At 37.1% G+C, this 12,350-nt stretch overlaps 1 protein-coding gene across 4 annotated transcripts; it reads right to left on the reverse strand.

The window, feature by feature from the left end:
• Positions 1 to 679: 679 nt before the first annotated feature.
• On the reverse strand, positions 680 to 3,712 carry LOC111488128 (B3 domain-containing transcription factor ABI3). 4 transcript variants are annotated; one of them, XM_023135782.1, is made up of 7 exons: positions 3,612 to 3,712; positions 1,764 to 3,352; positions 1,586 to 1,678; positions 1,341 to 1,441; positions 1,218 to 1,264; positions 1,060 to 1,136; positions 680 to 986 (listed from the first exon to the last, which is right to left on the reverse strand). In XM_023135782.1, exons 2-7 carry the CDS (start codon positions 3,348 to 3,350, stop codon positions 837 to 839), a joined length of 2,055 nt encoding a protein of 684 aa, XP_022991550.1. In that variant the 5' UTR covers positions 3,351 to 3,352; positions 3,612 to 3,712; the 3' UTR covers positions 680 to 836. The 4 variants fall into 4 exon arrangements, with proteins under 4 accessions (XP_022991550.1, XP_022991549.1, XP_022991551.1 ...); XM_023135781.1 differs by having other exon boundaries at positions 1,764 to 3,418; XM_023135783.1 differs by having other exon boundaries at positions 3,566 to 3,712.
• Between the last annotated feature and the right edge of the window lie 8,638 nt (positions 3,713 to 12,350).

Genomic DNA, 12,350 nt, shown 5'->3' on the forward strand with positions numbered 1-12,350 from the left:
AGATCCTATCTCCATTGGAAAGGTAACGAAACATTCCTTATAAGGGTGTAGAAACTTCTTCTAAAACTGTGAGATTACACCAGACAATATCCGTTAACGATGAGCTTGAACTGTTATATTTCTTTAAATTAGTTGAAATCTCTCGAGAATAAAATAACATGGATGCGCAAGTTATGTTGACTAACACCATAACATGTTAAAAAAGAACACCAGCCTTGTATGTCTTGGTCAGATAAGATAGGTGTACATACAACCTTGTATGTTCTAGTCAGATAGATAGGTGTACATATAACCTTATATATCCGTGTTAGGTGTACGCATAACATGGACATGTAACGTATATCGATTAATAGAGTGCCCCTAGAATTTTATGATATCAATAGTCTTTAATCTCTTACATGAGCATCTCCGATGGTTGAATATCATACGAACGAACACAACAAATTACACGATATAGAAAGCATTGATATAAACAATCATAAAAAAGAGTTATAATAAGCATTATTTTTTATTATATGTTCATAGTAAGCCACATAGAGTAGATATTACAAGGCCACATAATAATTAACAACCAACAATATTGTATATGGTACAAATTGAAAGTTAAAAGCAGGCCCTTAATTACAAACATACCCTATAGTGGAACCCACCAAAGTATATATATCCCAGTTAACCCTCATCATATATATATATATATATATACGTATAACTGTTCTTCATGCAGTGCCCAATGCCCCCTCAGTCTTAAAAAATCTCAACACAAAAGGCTGATGCAAACAGGATCAAATCCAACCAACCCTACATTTGTTTCTTCTACGCATCAAAACACAGCTTCATCAGTGCCTCCTCGGGGTGGCGGGGGTCGGCGGTGAAGATGACAAGCCGTTGGCGTTCACACCGGCAGTCGAATGGCTTCTTTGCGATTTTCCTCCCCTCTTGCTATCGGGTTTCGACCCCGGTTGCCGTACTTTCACTCCTCGAATCATCTGTAAATATATATACATACATCTTTTGATTTAAGATCTCACTCGATTATTATACAAACAAGGGTCAACTTACATATTTCCCGCACTTGACGTCGGAGTAGATGACAATGAAGTCTCCTTCTTGAAGTCCATTGGCTCTCACAAAGTCGCCTGAAAATGGCATAAAAGACTGACCTTAATAAATGGCATTCATAAAGTAGAAATGATCTAAGCATTCATTCAAATACACACCTGTATTTTCAAGGAGATACATTCTGCTTTTGTTGTTTGGCCAATACCTAATAATTAACAAAATTTATTAAAATAAAATAAAATAATTATTGAATATTAAAATTTATAATTAAATTTTAATACCTATAACGCATATTCCAAACTCTAGAAGTTCCAATGTCTTCCATGGCAATGGAAATCCCATCTCTTGCCTCCAATTCTGGGAGATGGGTTTCTGCTTCTTTCTGAAACAAACCCGACAAAATATGAGTTCGTGTTCGTGTTCGTGTTCTTGTTCGGGTTTCAAAATTTTTCAAAAACGGTATACCGTTCTTGATTTGATCGATCAATCGACACTAAGTTATAAAGGGAAATTCAGTTTTTTTTACCTTTGGCAATACAATTCTCCCCAGATTTCCCACATCGCTTTGCTTCAATACTTTTTGTAAAAGAAACCTTAAATTTTTCTCTGGTTTCCATCCCTAAGAGATAAGAGACAACATTATTCAAAATCAAATCTATATGACGAACTAAACTTGTAATTTAACTATGGTGTGGGAATCCAACCTGTCGTCGCTCCGATTGGATCCGGGGAGGATAGGGCTGGTTTTGCAGGGAAGAATTAGACCAATTGACTGCGTGCACCGGCGAGTCGGCTGGAACTACATCGGTGGAGGACGGCCAGTAGACCCAGTTTCCAGCATTTGACTGAGAAGTTGTAGCCATGTTGCCATGATCTGAAGCATTAGGATTCATCTGATGTTGGTGGCTGTTGCTGTGGTGGTGGTGGTGGTTGCCGTGGTGTCCACCGTGATTGTGGCGGTGGTGGGCAGAGAATCTCCGCTGTCTTGCCATTCGCTTCTTCCGAGCCTCCTTTGTCGCCGATGAATCCAATCTAACCAAACCATTATCCCCGCCCTGTGCTTGAAAGTACTGACCCATATAAGGGTACTGCTGCCCCCTACCGTACCCCGCTGCAAAACCTTGTTGTTGCGGCGGTGGCAAAGGCGGCCCAGCCACAAAATTATCAACAAACGAGTTGAAATGCGACCGGGGCAGTTGAACTGCCCCCGGCAAATTACTATTACTATTACTATTACTCCACGACAATGAGGAGTCAAGTAATTGGTAATGATCGGAATAACCACGGCCACTGCCATACGCTTCCCCACCACCACCTTGGACATACCCAAGAATCGGTGGAGAATACAAAGGCGGAGGCGGTAATGGCGGCGGTGTTTGGATCCAGGGGTGGCCGGAGGAATTAGGGCTTTGAAACCCTATCAAATTGGCTTCATTTTCATTGATCTCTTTGAATTTCCTCTTCTGAAGATGATTGGTTTGAACCCATTCAAGAACAAGCTTCAAAAGCTGTTTCATTCCCTCCTTGCCGCCGCCAAGGCGGCGGGCGGCGCTTTCAATAGTAGCTTTTTTGATCCTAACATTTCTCAAATCATCAGCAGAAACCGTCTCTCTATTACTCCTAAGCCACTCCAAAAACACCTTCGCCATATCCTCCTCCTCCGCCGCGGCGGCGGCGGCGGCGACGTTTTGCTTCCCTCCATTATCATTACTCTTACCGCCATGCATCATCATCAAATCCTCCATTTCCACTTCTTCAAAGCTTTCCAATCGCAAATCCTCTAAAGGGTCTCGTTGTTGTTGTTGTTGTTCTTCGTTCTGAAAAATACAAGTCGGATCAAAAAACTCATTGCTATCTTCAAGTAAATCCATGTATCCAAATGTCTCCATCATCATGTCATCCGTACAATCCCCGCCGTTAAACTCAGTTTTCACCGCCGAAGGGGATGACACGGCGGCGGAAGCGGCGGCGGCGGCGGTGGTGGTGGCGGAGGCAGAATTGTTATCATTAATTCTGATTTCCTCAGCAATTTCATCAGCATCAGATTTCAAAACTGCCCATGAAGTGGCGGAGGAGGAGGAGGAGGTCGACGACGAGGACGACAACGACACCGTGGGCTTGACCGGAGCGGGAGTAGACGACGAAGAAGACGACATGCAAGGAAAATCCGGCAACGGAGGGAAATCAGAGTAGAAAATCAAAGCATCATCATCATTATCCGACAGAAAAATTTGATGATTTTGATGTTGTTGTTGATTTTGATCATGAACCCACATCTGTGTTTGATCCATTTCTGCATGCAAATCAAGATCATGAACTTCTTTCATCTTTTCCTCAAAAACCCTATTCTTCAAATCCTCTGTTGGTTTCAGATATAATTAAAGATAGGGTTTTTATTTTCAGATCAGAATGGATAAGGAAAGAGAAAACAAAAAAGAATGGATTTTGTATCTAATTAAGGAAGCAAAAAGCAAAAATAAACAAAACCCATCTCAAGATTCCTTACTTTTAACACAAAATTACCAAAAAAATTGAAGAACATGGATACCCACATGGTGTTAAATCATGTCAAAGCCAAGCCCCCCATGTGCAGCGTCTGGTTTGTTCTATCAATTTTTAGGAGAGAGATAGAGAGAGACAGGGAAAGGGGCAGTTTTTGTTGTGTTTTTTGAAGAAAAATACAAAAGATTGGAGAAGGTGGGTGTAGTTTATGAACCAGATTCCGGATTTTATGCAGTTTTCAGTATCCCATACGTTTGATTTTGAATGGTGGCTACTAACGGTGATGTTCAGACTTTTTTATCAGGCTTTAAACATGAATGGTGCCCATTAACGGTGCTCTTCAGGTTCTTTTATTATTTTATTAAACCCAGTAAAGAAATTTCAATTTAAGATTAAAAAATGGAATATTGTTCATTGTTAATTGTTAATTGAATGATGCTTAAGCTGCTTCATGTGGCCTCCAATCTGCTTTTACTGTTTCTGGATTTTGGTATTTCAATAATTTGTGTTCATCCTTCCATTTGGACACTCTCCAATGGTTTGGCTGTTTGTGTTCATCACCAATGGAACCCTTTTTTTTCTTTTTTATTGGTTTTGAGAACTCTAATAACAAATAAGTTTTCAAATCTCAAAAATTCAAACTTGTTTTCGTAGCTAATTGGTTGATTCTTCTTTTAGTCGTCGTTGTCATCGATGTTTAAAAAATATTCGATAATTGATTTTATTGGGGACGGAGAAAACAATCACATGCAACATGATTCAGGGTGGGACTTACTTTTCATCACTGTTTCTTGAGTTTTACCTTTTGTTGTAGGTCTAACTATGAGCTAGCTCATGTTCATGCCATTGAAAACCAACGAAAAAGAAAGGAAGGTGTATATGTCGTGGCGTACACATTTAAACCTAATATACTAGAGAAGTGATTCATGTTTGTGACATACAATGTGCATGAGGTTCCACGTTTTAACTACATGATATTCATTACGAATAACACTAATACATCATAACATAGAATTATGGCGATTTCAACAATAAGTTCATTTACAATTTCAAGCTGAATTTAGTGCTTTTAAGCTCGTTTTAGTCTAATATTTATAGATTCAGTTTCACGTGAACAAATTTCATCTACAATATTTCATCCATTAAGCAAATCGAATTTAGAGTCTATCCACGAGCCATCATTTAACGTTATGTACAAGCTAACAAAACAAAAAAGACAAAAGGACAAATTTGTTTAAAATAGAAGAAAATATTATAAATTTTATAACTTACTTTTTTCCCCTACAAGTTGCAAGTACTTATCCAATTACAAATATTCACTTTAAATTTTATCCATAAACTTTTTATATTCATAAATTATGATCAAAATCGAAGAATTTTAAAAGTTTACCAACAGAAGGTACACGGGTTGGAGAAATCTTTTAGAACAACTCGAAATTTCAAATTGTTTGGGTTGGTTTAAGTCACAATGCGTCATTGATATCGATTACAAATGTTAAATATATTTAATTCTCCTAATCATCTTAAAATTATGGTCGAGTTGGTCTAGTTGACTCGACCAATAAATGTCAATTGTGAACTTATTTAAATTTTCGATTTTTCAAAATTTAAATGTAAACTAAATTCGAATTCTCGAGTTAATCCATACCAACCTATAAAATTTGAAAATAAAAAAATAATTAATTTGGATAAAAGGTTATGAAATTTCTCCATACGATACAGGCATCATTACTACGAGGCCGTACAGCTGGTACACACTCTTTCTCTCTCTACATTTTATTTTTTTAAAATTTATTTTCTAGAGAGAGAAATTCTGAAATGGGATGAAAACGACACGTCGTCTCTCATGATTCGTGGCTTCAGCGTCGCCGCTCTTAATATGGCGCCACGTGTCTCATCACATGCAAGGTTTCCACCAATCACATTTAGTTCTTCGGTTTCACTAGCTCTGTGACGTCCACGATTATCTCATCCGCCTTTGCGTCACCCACACATGAGAATTCGCCACGTGTCGATTTCTTGGTCATACAGTAACCACTGCGGGTCATGGTCAACTTGCTTGCGTGGATCTCAAGTACCCTTAACCCCTGGGTTTGGTTTTGCTTGTTTTTTCACATTTGTGCGCCTAGTCACGTGCATGTGGGCCATCCCTCAGTTTGTTTTTATTTTTATTTGGTTACGTGTGTAGCATAAATATTATAAATATTACATCAAATATATTCAAAATTATTAATTTAGAATATGGTTAATAATTATTAAAAGTCTTATGAACATAAAATTAAAAGCATATGGTTAGGCTATAAATTCACGGGTGCAATATTACCTATGAGATTGATTATATTATTATTTAAAAATGGATGATGCATGCAAAGTGAGAATGAACCAAAATGTCCACATTCAAAGCCTTAACCACGTTGGATTGGGTTAAGATTTCTTTCTATTTGGGTCAGAGGTCAATTCGATCAACCCAAAAATAGGGTTATAATCGAACCCAATTCTATTTTTAAAGAATTAAGAATATTTACTTTTGTAACAGTTGAATCTGGTTGCGTTATGAACAGTTACTCAGATCACCAACCTAACCAACTCAAAATTTTGAGTGCACCTCTCTATTAGATATTATCCTCTTTGTGTTTTTCTTTTCCGAACTTTTCTTAATATTTTAAAATGTGTTTGTTAGGAAGAGGTTTTCACACATTTAGTGAGAATGATTCGTTCTCCTCTCCAACCGATGTCGGATCTTACACTTGTAGGTGTGTGATTTGTAGACATGAATTTTAGTAGAAAAGTGAATATTCATCGATAAAAAAATGATACATATAACAATAAGATGACGACAATGTATAATAATGAATGAAAGTACATAAGATTATTTGAATAAATCCAACCACGAACGTAAGCAAAAATGAACATGATGAACATCGTTGAAGATAAATAAGAACTATAAACCACCAATAAATGCTAGGGAGGTCAGCATATATAGCTTTAACATGATCGTGTTACTTTCATCATGTCAAAAAGTAAAAACTATCTCCAAAGACTATTAAAAGTCTTTTTATTCTCCGTAAATTTTATTGAAAAGGATAACCGTACAACTTTATCGAAACATTTAAGTCATAAGCATAAGATCCCATTACGGTCTTATTATTCTTAGTAAGAAGGTATTTATTGGAATATATTTTATATAGTGATATATTTTATCCGGATATGGTCATTAGAATATTTTCTCTTATTTTTTCTAATTAAACATGGTGAACATTAATGAATATGAGATTTCCAATCCCACTTATGTTTCTCATTCTTAACAACATCATCGAAGAAGAACGAGGGAAAAAAAGAGAGAAAATGGGAAGAACAAAGCTGAGATGAAGAACGATTCATTTGGGAGAGCAATCGATAATAAATTTTACTAGACGAACAATTTTCGTCATATTTGTTGGATGATGAAACTCCCACATCAGCTAATTTAGGGAATGATCATGAGTTTATAAGTGAGAATACTATCTCCATTCGTATGAGGCTTTTTGTGGAAGCCCAAAGCAAAGCCTCGAGAGCTTATGCTTAAAGTGGACAATATCATACCATTGTGAAGAATCGTGTTCGTCTAACATGGTATCAAGGATTCAAGCTTACTTTTTTTGAGGGGAGGTGTTGGATGATGAAAGTATCATACCGGCTAATTTAGAGAATGATCATGAATTTATAAGTGAATAACACTATCTACATTGGTATGATGTCATTGTGGAGAGTCGTGTTCGTCTAACAATATTTAATCAAATCGATGAACGAAACAACAAAAAGGGAACGATTTCCATATTGTTCTTGATCCCGCAACCTTTATTTCAAATAAGTAACAAAATACAATTTGTTTTCAATATTATTCAATCAAAAACACCAAGTTTATAGCATAAGAATTAGGTAGTATTACAGCAACAAGGAGGATCTTTGAAGAACCCTACACATTCACCACCCTTTGCATGCCCTGCATTAATGCAAGCACTCTCGCAGTTTGGGATCTTTGAGCATGGCCGCAGACACGCCACTGCCAAATTTATGGCACTTCCTGGCCTCGTCCCTAGCCCAGCGATGAGAACAAAAGCCATGCAAAGGATGAACAAGAACGAAGAACGCATAGCAAAGGAGGAAGCCATCTGTTTGGGGATTGAGAGATTAATGGAATGTCACTTTCTTAAATACTGTTCTTTTCGTATCTAATTTAATTGCTAACTGTTGTCGAATAATTGTTGTTTTATCATTGATCTAACTTGACTTTCGGTATATGTATCAGTTCGAGCCATTACTTAAAAGCAAGATTTTTTTAAAAATAGAAAAATGTTCTTGAACGTTCTCGAGGTACTCTTTTAAAAGATATGGAAAAGGCATGCAGGTAAAACAAATCAATCCGATTCTAAGCTTTTATTAAAAAAAAAGAACGATCTATTCATAAGTACTTTTTATAAAGATTAAACTCGATTTAGGTATCCTAGGCCTATAATCGAATTTGTAATTTAACCTTCATTGTATGTCTAACCTATTTTATGGGTGTATATAGGTTAGGTTAGAGAAAATCTTTTAGACCAACCCGAATAAAATTTACAATCCAACCTTATATTTTTGAGTTGGATCGGATTCGGTGGCCAGGTTATTTTTTTGTAATTAATTAAAAAAATTATACTTATCCACAAATATCGAATATTCTTAGTCTTCATAATAATCTTAAAAGTACGATAATGGATTAGGTAGTTACTTTATTTTCAGGTCCTCCAAAAAATGTTAACACATGAATTGATCTAATATTTTGATTTTCCAAAAATTCAACCTACCCAGAAATAAAATTTAACGTCGTTTCCCAATCTTTATGAACACCCTATCTATAATGCACGTGAAATGAAAATTGTGATTCATCCTATCTCTAACAAAGAATCATAGGTTTAAAATTTTATGAAAATTAATATATTTCAAAAAGTATTATTGTAAAAAATCTATATTTTCTGACAAAAGTAGTTGATTCAAATAATATGTCACCTTGCTTGTGATGTACACTAAAAACATAGTCTAAATTTTTATAGGTAGTATTACTTCCATTATTATTCATATTTATTATTTCTTTACATTATTATTACGAATTATTGACCATTTATGAATTAATTTAAGATTTGCATGGCTTAAATTATACAAATATAAGAATTATTGAACCCACCATTATCAGAGATATTTGAATTATTTCTAATTATTCATTCTACATTATATTATGTATTCATTTATCAAAAATGGTAACAATTCAACTTCACCGCTAGTAGATATTATCTTTCGGGTTTCTTTTTTAATTTTTCAAAAAAAATTTAGTTCTCCTCTCCAACGGACATGGGATCTCACAATCTACCCCTTTTCGGGACCCAGAGTTTAGTGTCTTCACTAGTATACAGGTTGTTATCTGGCTTTGATACGATTTATAACGGTCCAACCACACCCGTTAATAGATATTGTACTCTTTGAACTTTCTCTTTTGAGCTTGTTTACGTGTGAATTTCGATGGGAGTGGGTCAGCATTTAAACTCATTTACTTCTCTCAACGGTCCCTCAACACTCTCTGCCCTTTAAAACGCTAAGCTCACAGCTCCATTGGCCACCAACACATACAAAGACAAGTGTAAGTGTTAGAACAGAAGAAGAAGAAGTCAAAGAAGAAAATGGCCAAATTGCTTATGGCTTTGTTTTTGGCTCTTATGGCCACTCACGCCCTGGCTAGACCTACCCCACCCGACGCCACCTTCAATGACCAAAAGAACTTCCTTACCTACGGTGGCATTGGTGGCTACTCCGGCATTGGCAGCAACGGCCTCCCCTTCGGTGGCATTGGCGGTGCAGTCGGATCAGGCGGCGATCTCGGTGGTGGACTAGGCGGCCCTGCTGGAGGAATTGGTGGACTAGGTGGGCTGGGAGGCACCGGCGGTGGCATTGGAGGCGGAACTGGCAGTGGTCTCGGTGGTGGCTCTGGTCTTACCAATCCCTGAAGTTGTTCAATCTCGTTTGATTTCTACTTAACATGTTATTGGTCGTTTGAAGTTTAATTATGTTGTTTTAGGTTATGAGTCTATGCGTTAATGTTTTCCTTCTAGGCTTTATCAAATTTTTCATTAAACTAGTTTGCTTCATGTTGTTAAATTATTTCATTAACTTTATGTCGTTTTTAGTTGATTAAACGAGTTTGGTTGATGCGTTGATGTAAACCCTTGCCTTTATCTAGATAAGTTTAGTTGAAGATCTTCTAACCGTCCCTACCTCACGATACTGCATATCATATACATTTAGGACACGAGAGCTACTCAACTCCTTCTTCAACCTCGTTGCCCGTGTATCGTTTACTTTCGACAAGATGGGTTTCGTCCTCCCGTGGCTATGTTTCCACGATGTTCAATCATCTCCAAAACATTCTCAATTACAAAAGAAACAACGATAATTTTATACAATCGAAAAATGGAAAGAAACACCCAATACCTACAATGATTTTCCAACGACCATGGACGGTGACTCTACGACGGAAAATACTCTAAATTGAAATCACAAATCGGTAGTTCAACTTTATCAGATACAAATTCCCAAGATATCGAACCAAACTCCCTTCAAACTAGTTACACTTTCTTAAATCATTATATTCATGTATATGGAGATCAATTAGTTTATATTTTGTTACGTGCAAACAAAATTTCATATTAATTAAGGGAGATAATTATTTCTATGGGTACGAGATACGAGATTATTAAGGTGATTATAAAAAAATAAATCGTAAAACTTATATCTAAAATGAACAAAATCTCCTTGAAAAAAATGATTACTCAGAGTGGTATCTGTAATAAAACTTTTGACTAAGAATTACGCCATACAAACATGCAAGTTATTGATCATAACTTCAGGTCGACCATTATTTAAACGCAAAATAATAATAATAAAAAAGGTCGACCATTATTTGTGACTGTAAATTATTTTCCAATTGTTTCGTGTCCATAAGTATATTGTGTGTATTCATCTACTCAATTATGTTAATGGTATCAGAGTCAAACATCTGGTGGTGTGTCAATAAAGACACTGAATCTCGAAGGGAGGTGGACACAAGGCGGTGTGCCAGCAAGGACGTTGATCCCCCGAACGAGGGTGGATTGTGAGATCTCACATCGATTGGAGAAGGGAACAAAACATTGTTTGTAAGAAGGTAGAAACTTCTCTCTAACAGATGTGTTTTAAAAACTTTGAAAGGAAGCATAAAAGAGGCTAGAGGTGGACTTGAGCTGTTACACTTTAATAGCCCTAACCTATATATCTTTATTGAAATTAAAACCCTAATGAAAATGGACAGATACCATAAGAAGGGTATGTGTGTAAAAAGTTCTTATTTTGGTGAAGACTTGGTGCAGTGGACTATAGCAATCCCAGAAATTACCACTTTAATTACCCCATTTGGTAATTTCATACGGCCTGTCTCTGCCTTCGCATTTAAACTCATTTACTTCCTTCAACTGTTTCTCAACGCTCTATGCCCTTTAAAACCCTAAGCTCACAGTTCCATTGGCCAACAACACACACAAAAACACAAGTGTAAGTGTTGGATTAGAGAAGAAGAAAATGGGCAAATTGTTTATGGCTTTGCTTTTGGCTCTTGTGGCCACTCACGTCGTAGCTAGACCTGCGCCAACCCACGCCACTTTCAATGACCAAAAGAATCTCCTTGGTGGGGTTGGTGGCATCTCCGGCCTCCCGTTCGGTGGTGGTCTTGGTTTTCCCGGTGGAATCGGTGGTCTCGGTGGCCCTGGTGGTATTGGTGGTCTTGGCTTTCCTGGTGGCATTGGTGGTCTTGGCTTTCCTGGTGGCATTGGTGGTCTTGGCTTTCCTGGTGGCATTGGCGGTCTCGGTGGCCCTGGTGGGATCGGTGGTCTCGGTGGCCCTGGTGGAATTGGTGGACTAGGTGGAGTTGGTGGTGTTGGTGGCCATAGTGGAGTTGGGGGACTGGGAGGCACTGGAGGTGGCTTGGGTGGAGGTGGAAGCGGAGGTACCGGTGGTGTTGGTGGCGGTTCTGGTGGCCCTTATCCTTGAAAACTTATGTTGTTGTGTTTGATTTCTACTAAAGAGTTGTTGCCATTTGTAGTTTGTTTAATCAAAATTGTGTGGGGAGGTGTAGTTTAGTGACCTTATAATAACATTTGGTGTCATATTTTGTTCTCTTTTTTTTATATTATGATTTGGTTGTGATTTATATCTAATGAAAAATGATATGGGTTTGCATTGATATGAAATAATATCACAAAAAAAACTCTTTTCGATATACATTCTTGTTCGATATCTCAATTATAAGAACTTCATAATTAATCGTGTTTTGCCCGGAATAATTTTGTGTTGGGTAATCTCTTAAAACAATTTATAGAATGCATGTGAGGAAAGACAAAACATGCCGAAGGGATCCGTATTAGTCTGTGGAGATAACTTTTACTTTCAAGAGCGAAAAGTAATGTGACCATAGTACAAAAGAATGATTCTTTATATTCGAATCGAGATGGACCGTGGAGTAGACGCTTCTATAGAGCAGGTGGTGAATGAAGAGGCATTAACAGGCCTCTTGAATTAAAAGCAATGCATTAAAGAGATGAACTGAGTATTGTACTTAGTTGGGTCTGGTGGAAAATTGAAAGGCTGTGTCTGAGTTGCCTGGAAATATTAACAGCTACCATAATTCACTGCTTATCTTGCTACCTACCAACCACTGCTAGTTTTATATTACCTATAAATTCATGGTATAT

Source organism: Cucurbita maxima, unplaced genomic scaffold (assembly GCF_002738345.1).
Source record: "Cucurbita maxima cultivar Rimu unplaced genomic scaffold, Cmax_1.0 Cma_Scf00013, whole genome shotgun sequence".
NCBI classification, from domain to species: Eukaryota; Viridiplantae; Streptophyta; class Magnoliopsida; order Cucurbitales; family Cucurbitaceae; genus Cucurbita; species Cucurbita maxima.

Bases quoted from the DNA above. Each gene is read 5' to 3' on its own strand.
- LOC111488128 (XM_023135781.1), bottom strand. From the start codon at position 3,386: ATGAAAGAAGTTCATGATCTTGATTTGCATGCAGAAATGGATCAAACA. The intron at 1,265-1,340 runs GTATTAAAATTT...GTTAATTATTAG, and splicing joins GTTTGGAATATGCGTTATAG to GTATTGGCCAAACAACAAAA. The intron at 1,137-1,217 runs GTGTGTATTTGA...TGCCATTTTCAG, and splicing joins GTATCTCCTTGAAAATACAG to GCGACTTTGTGAGAGCCAAT.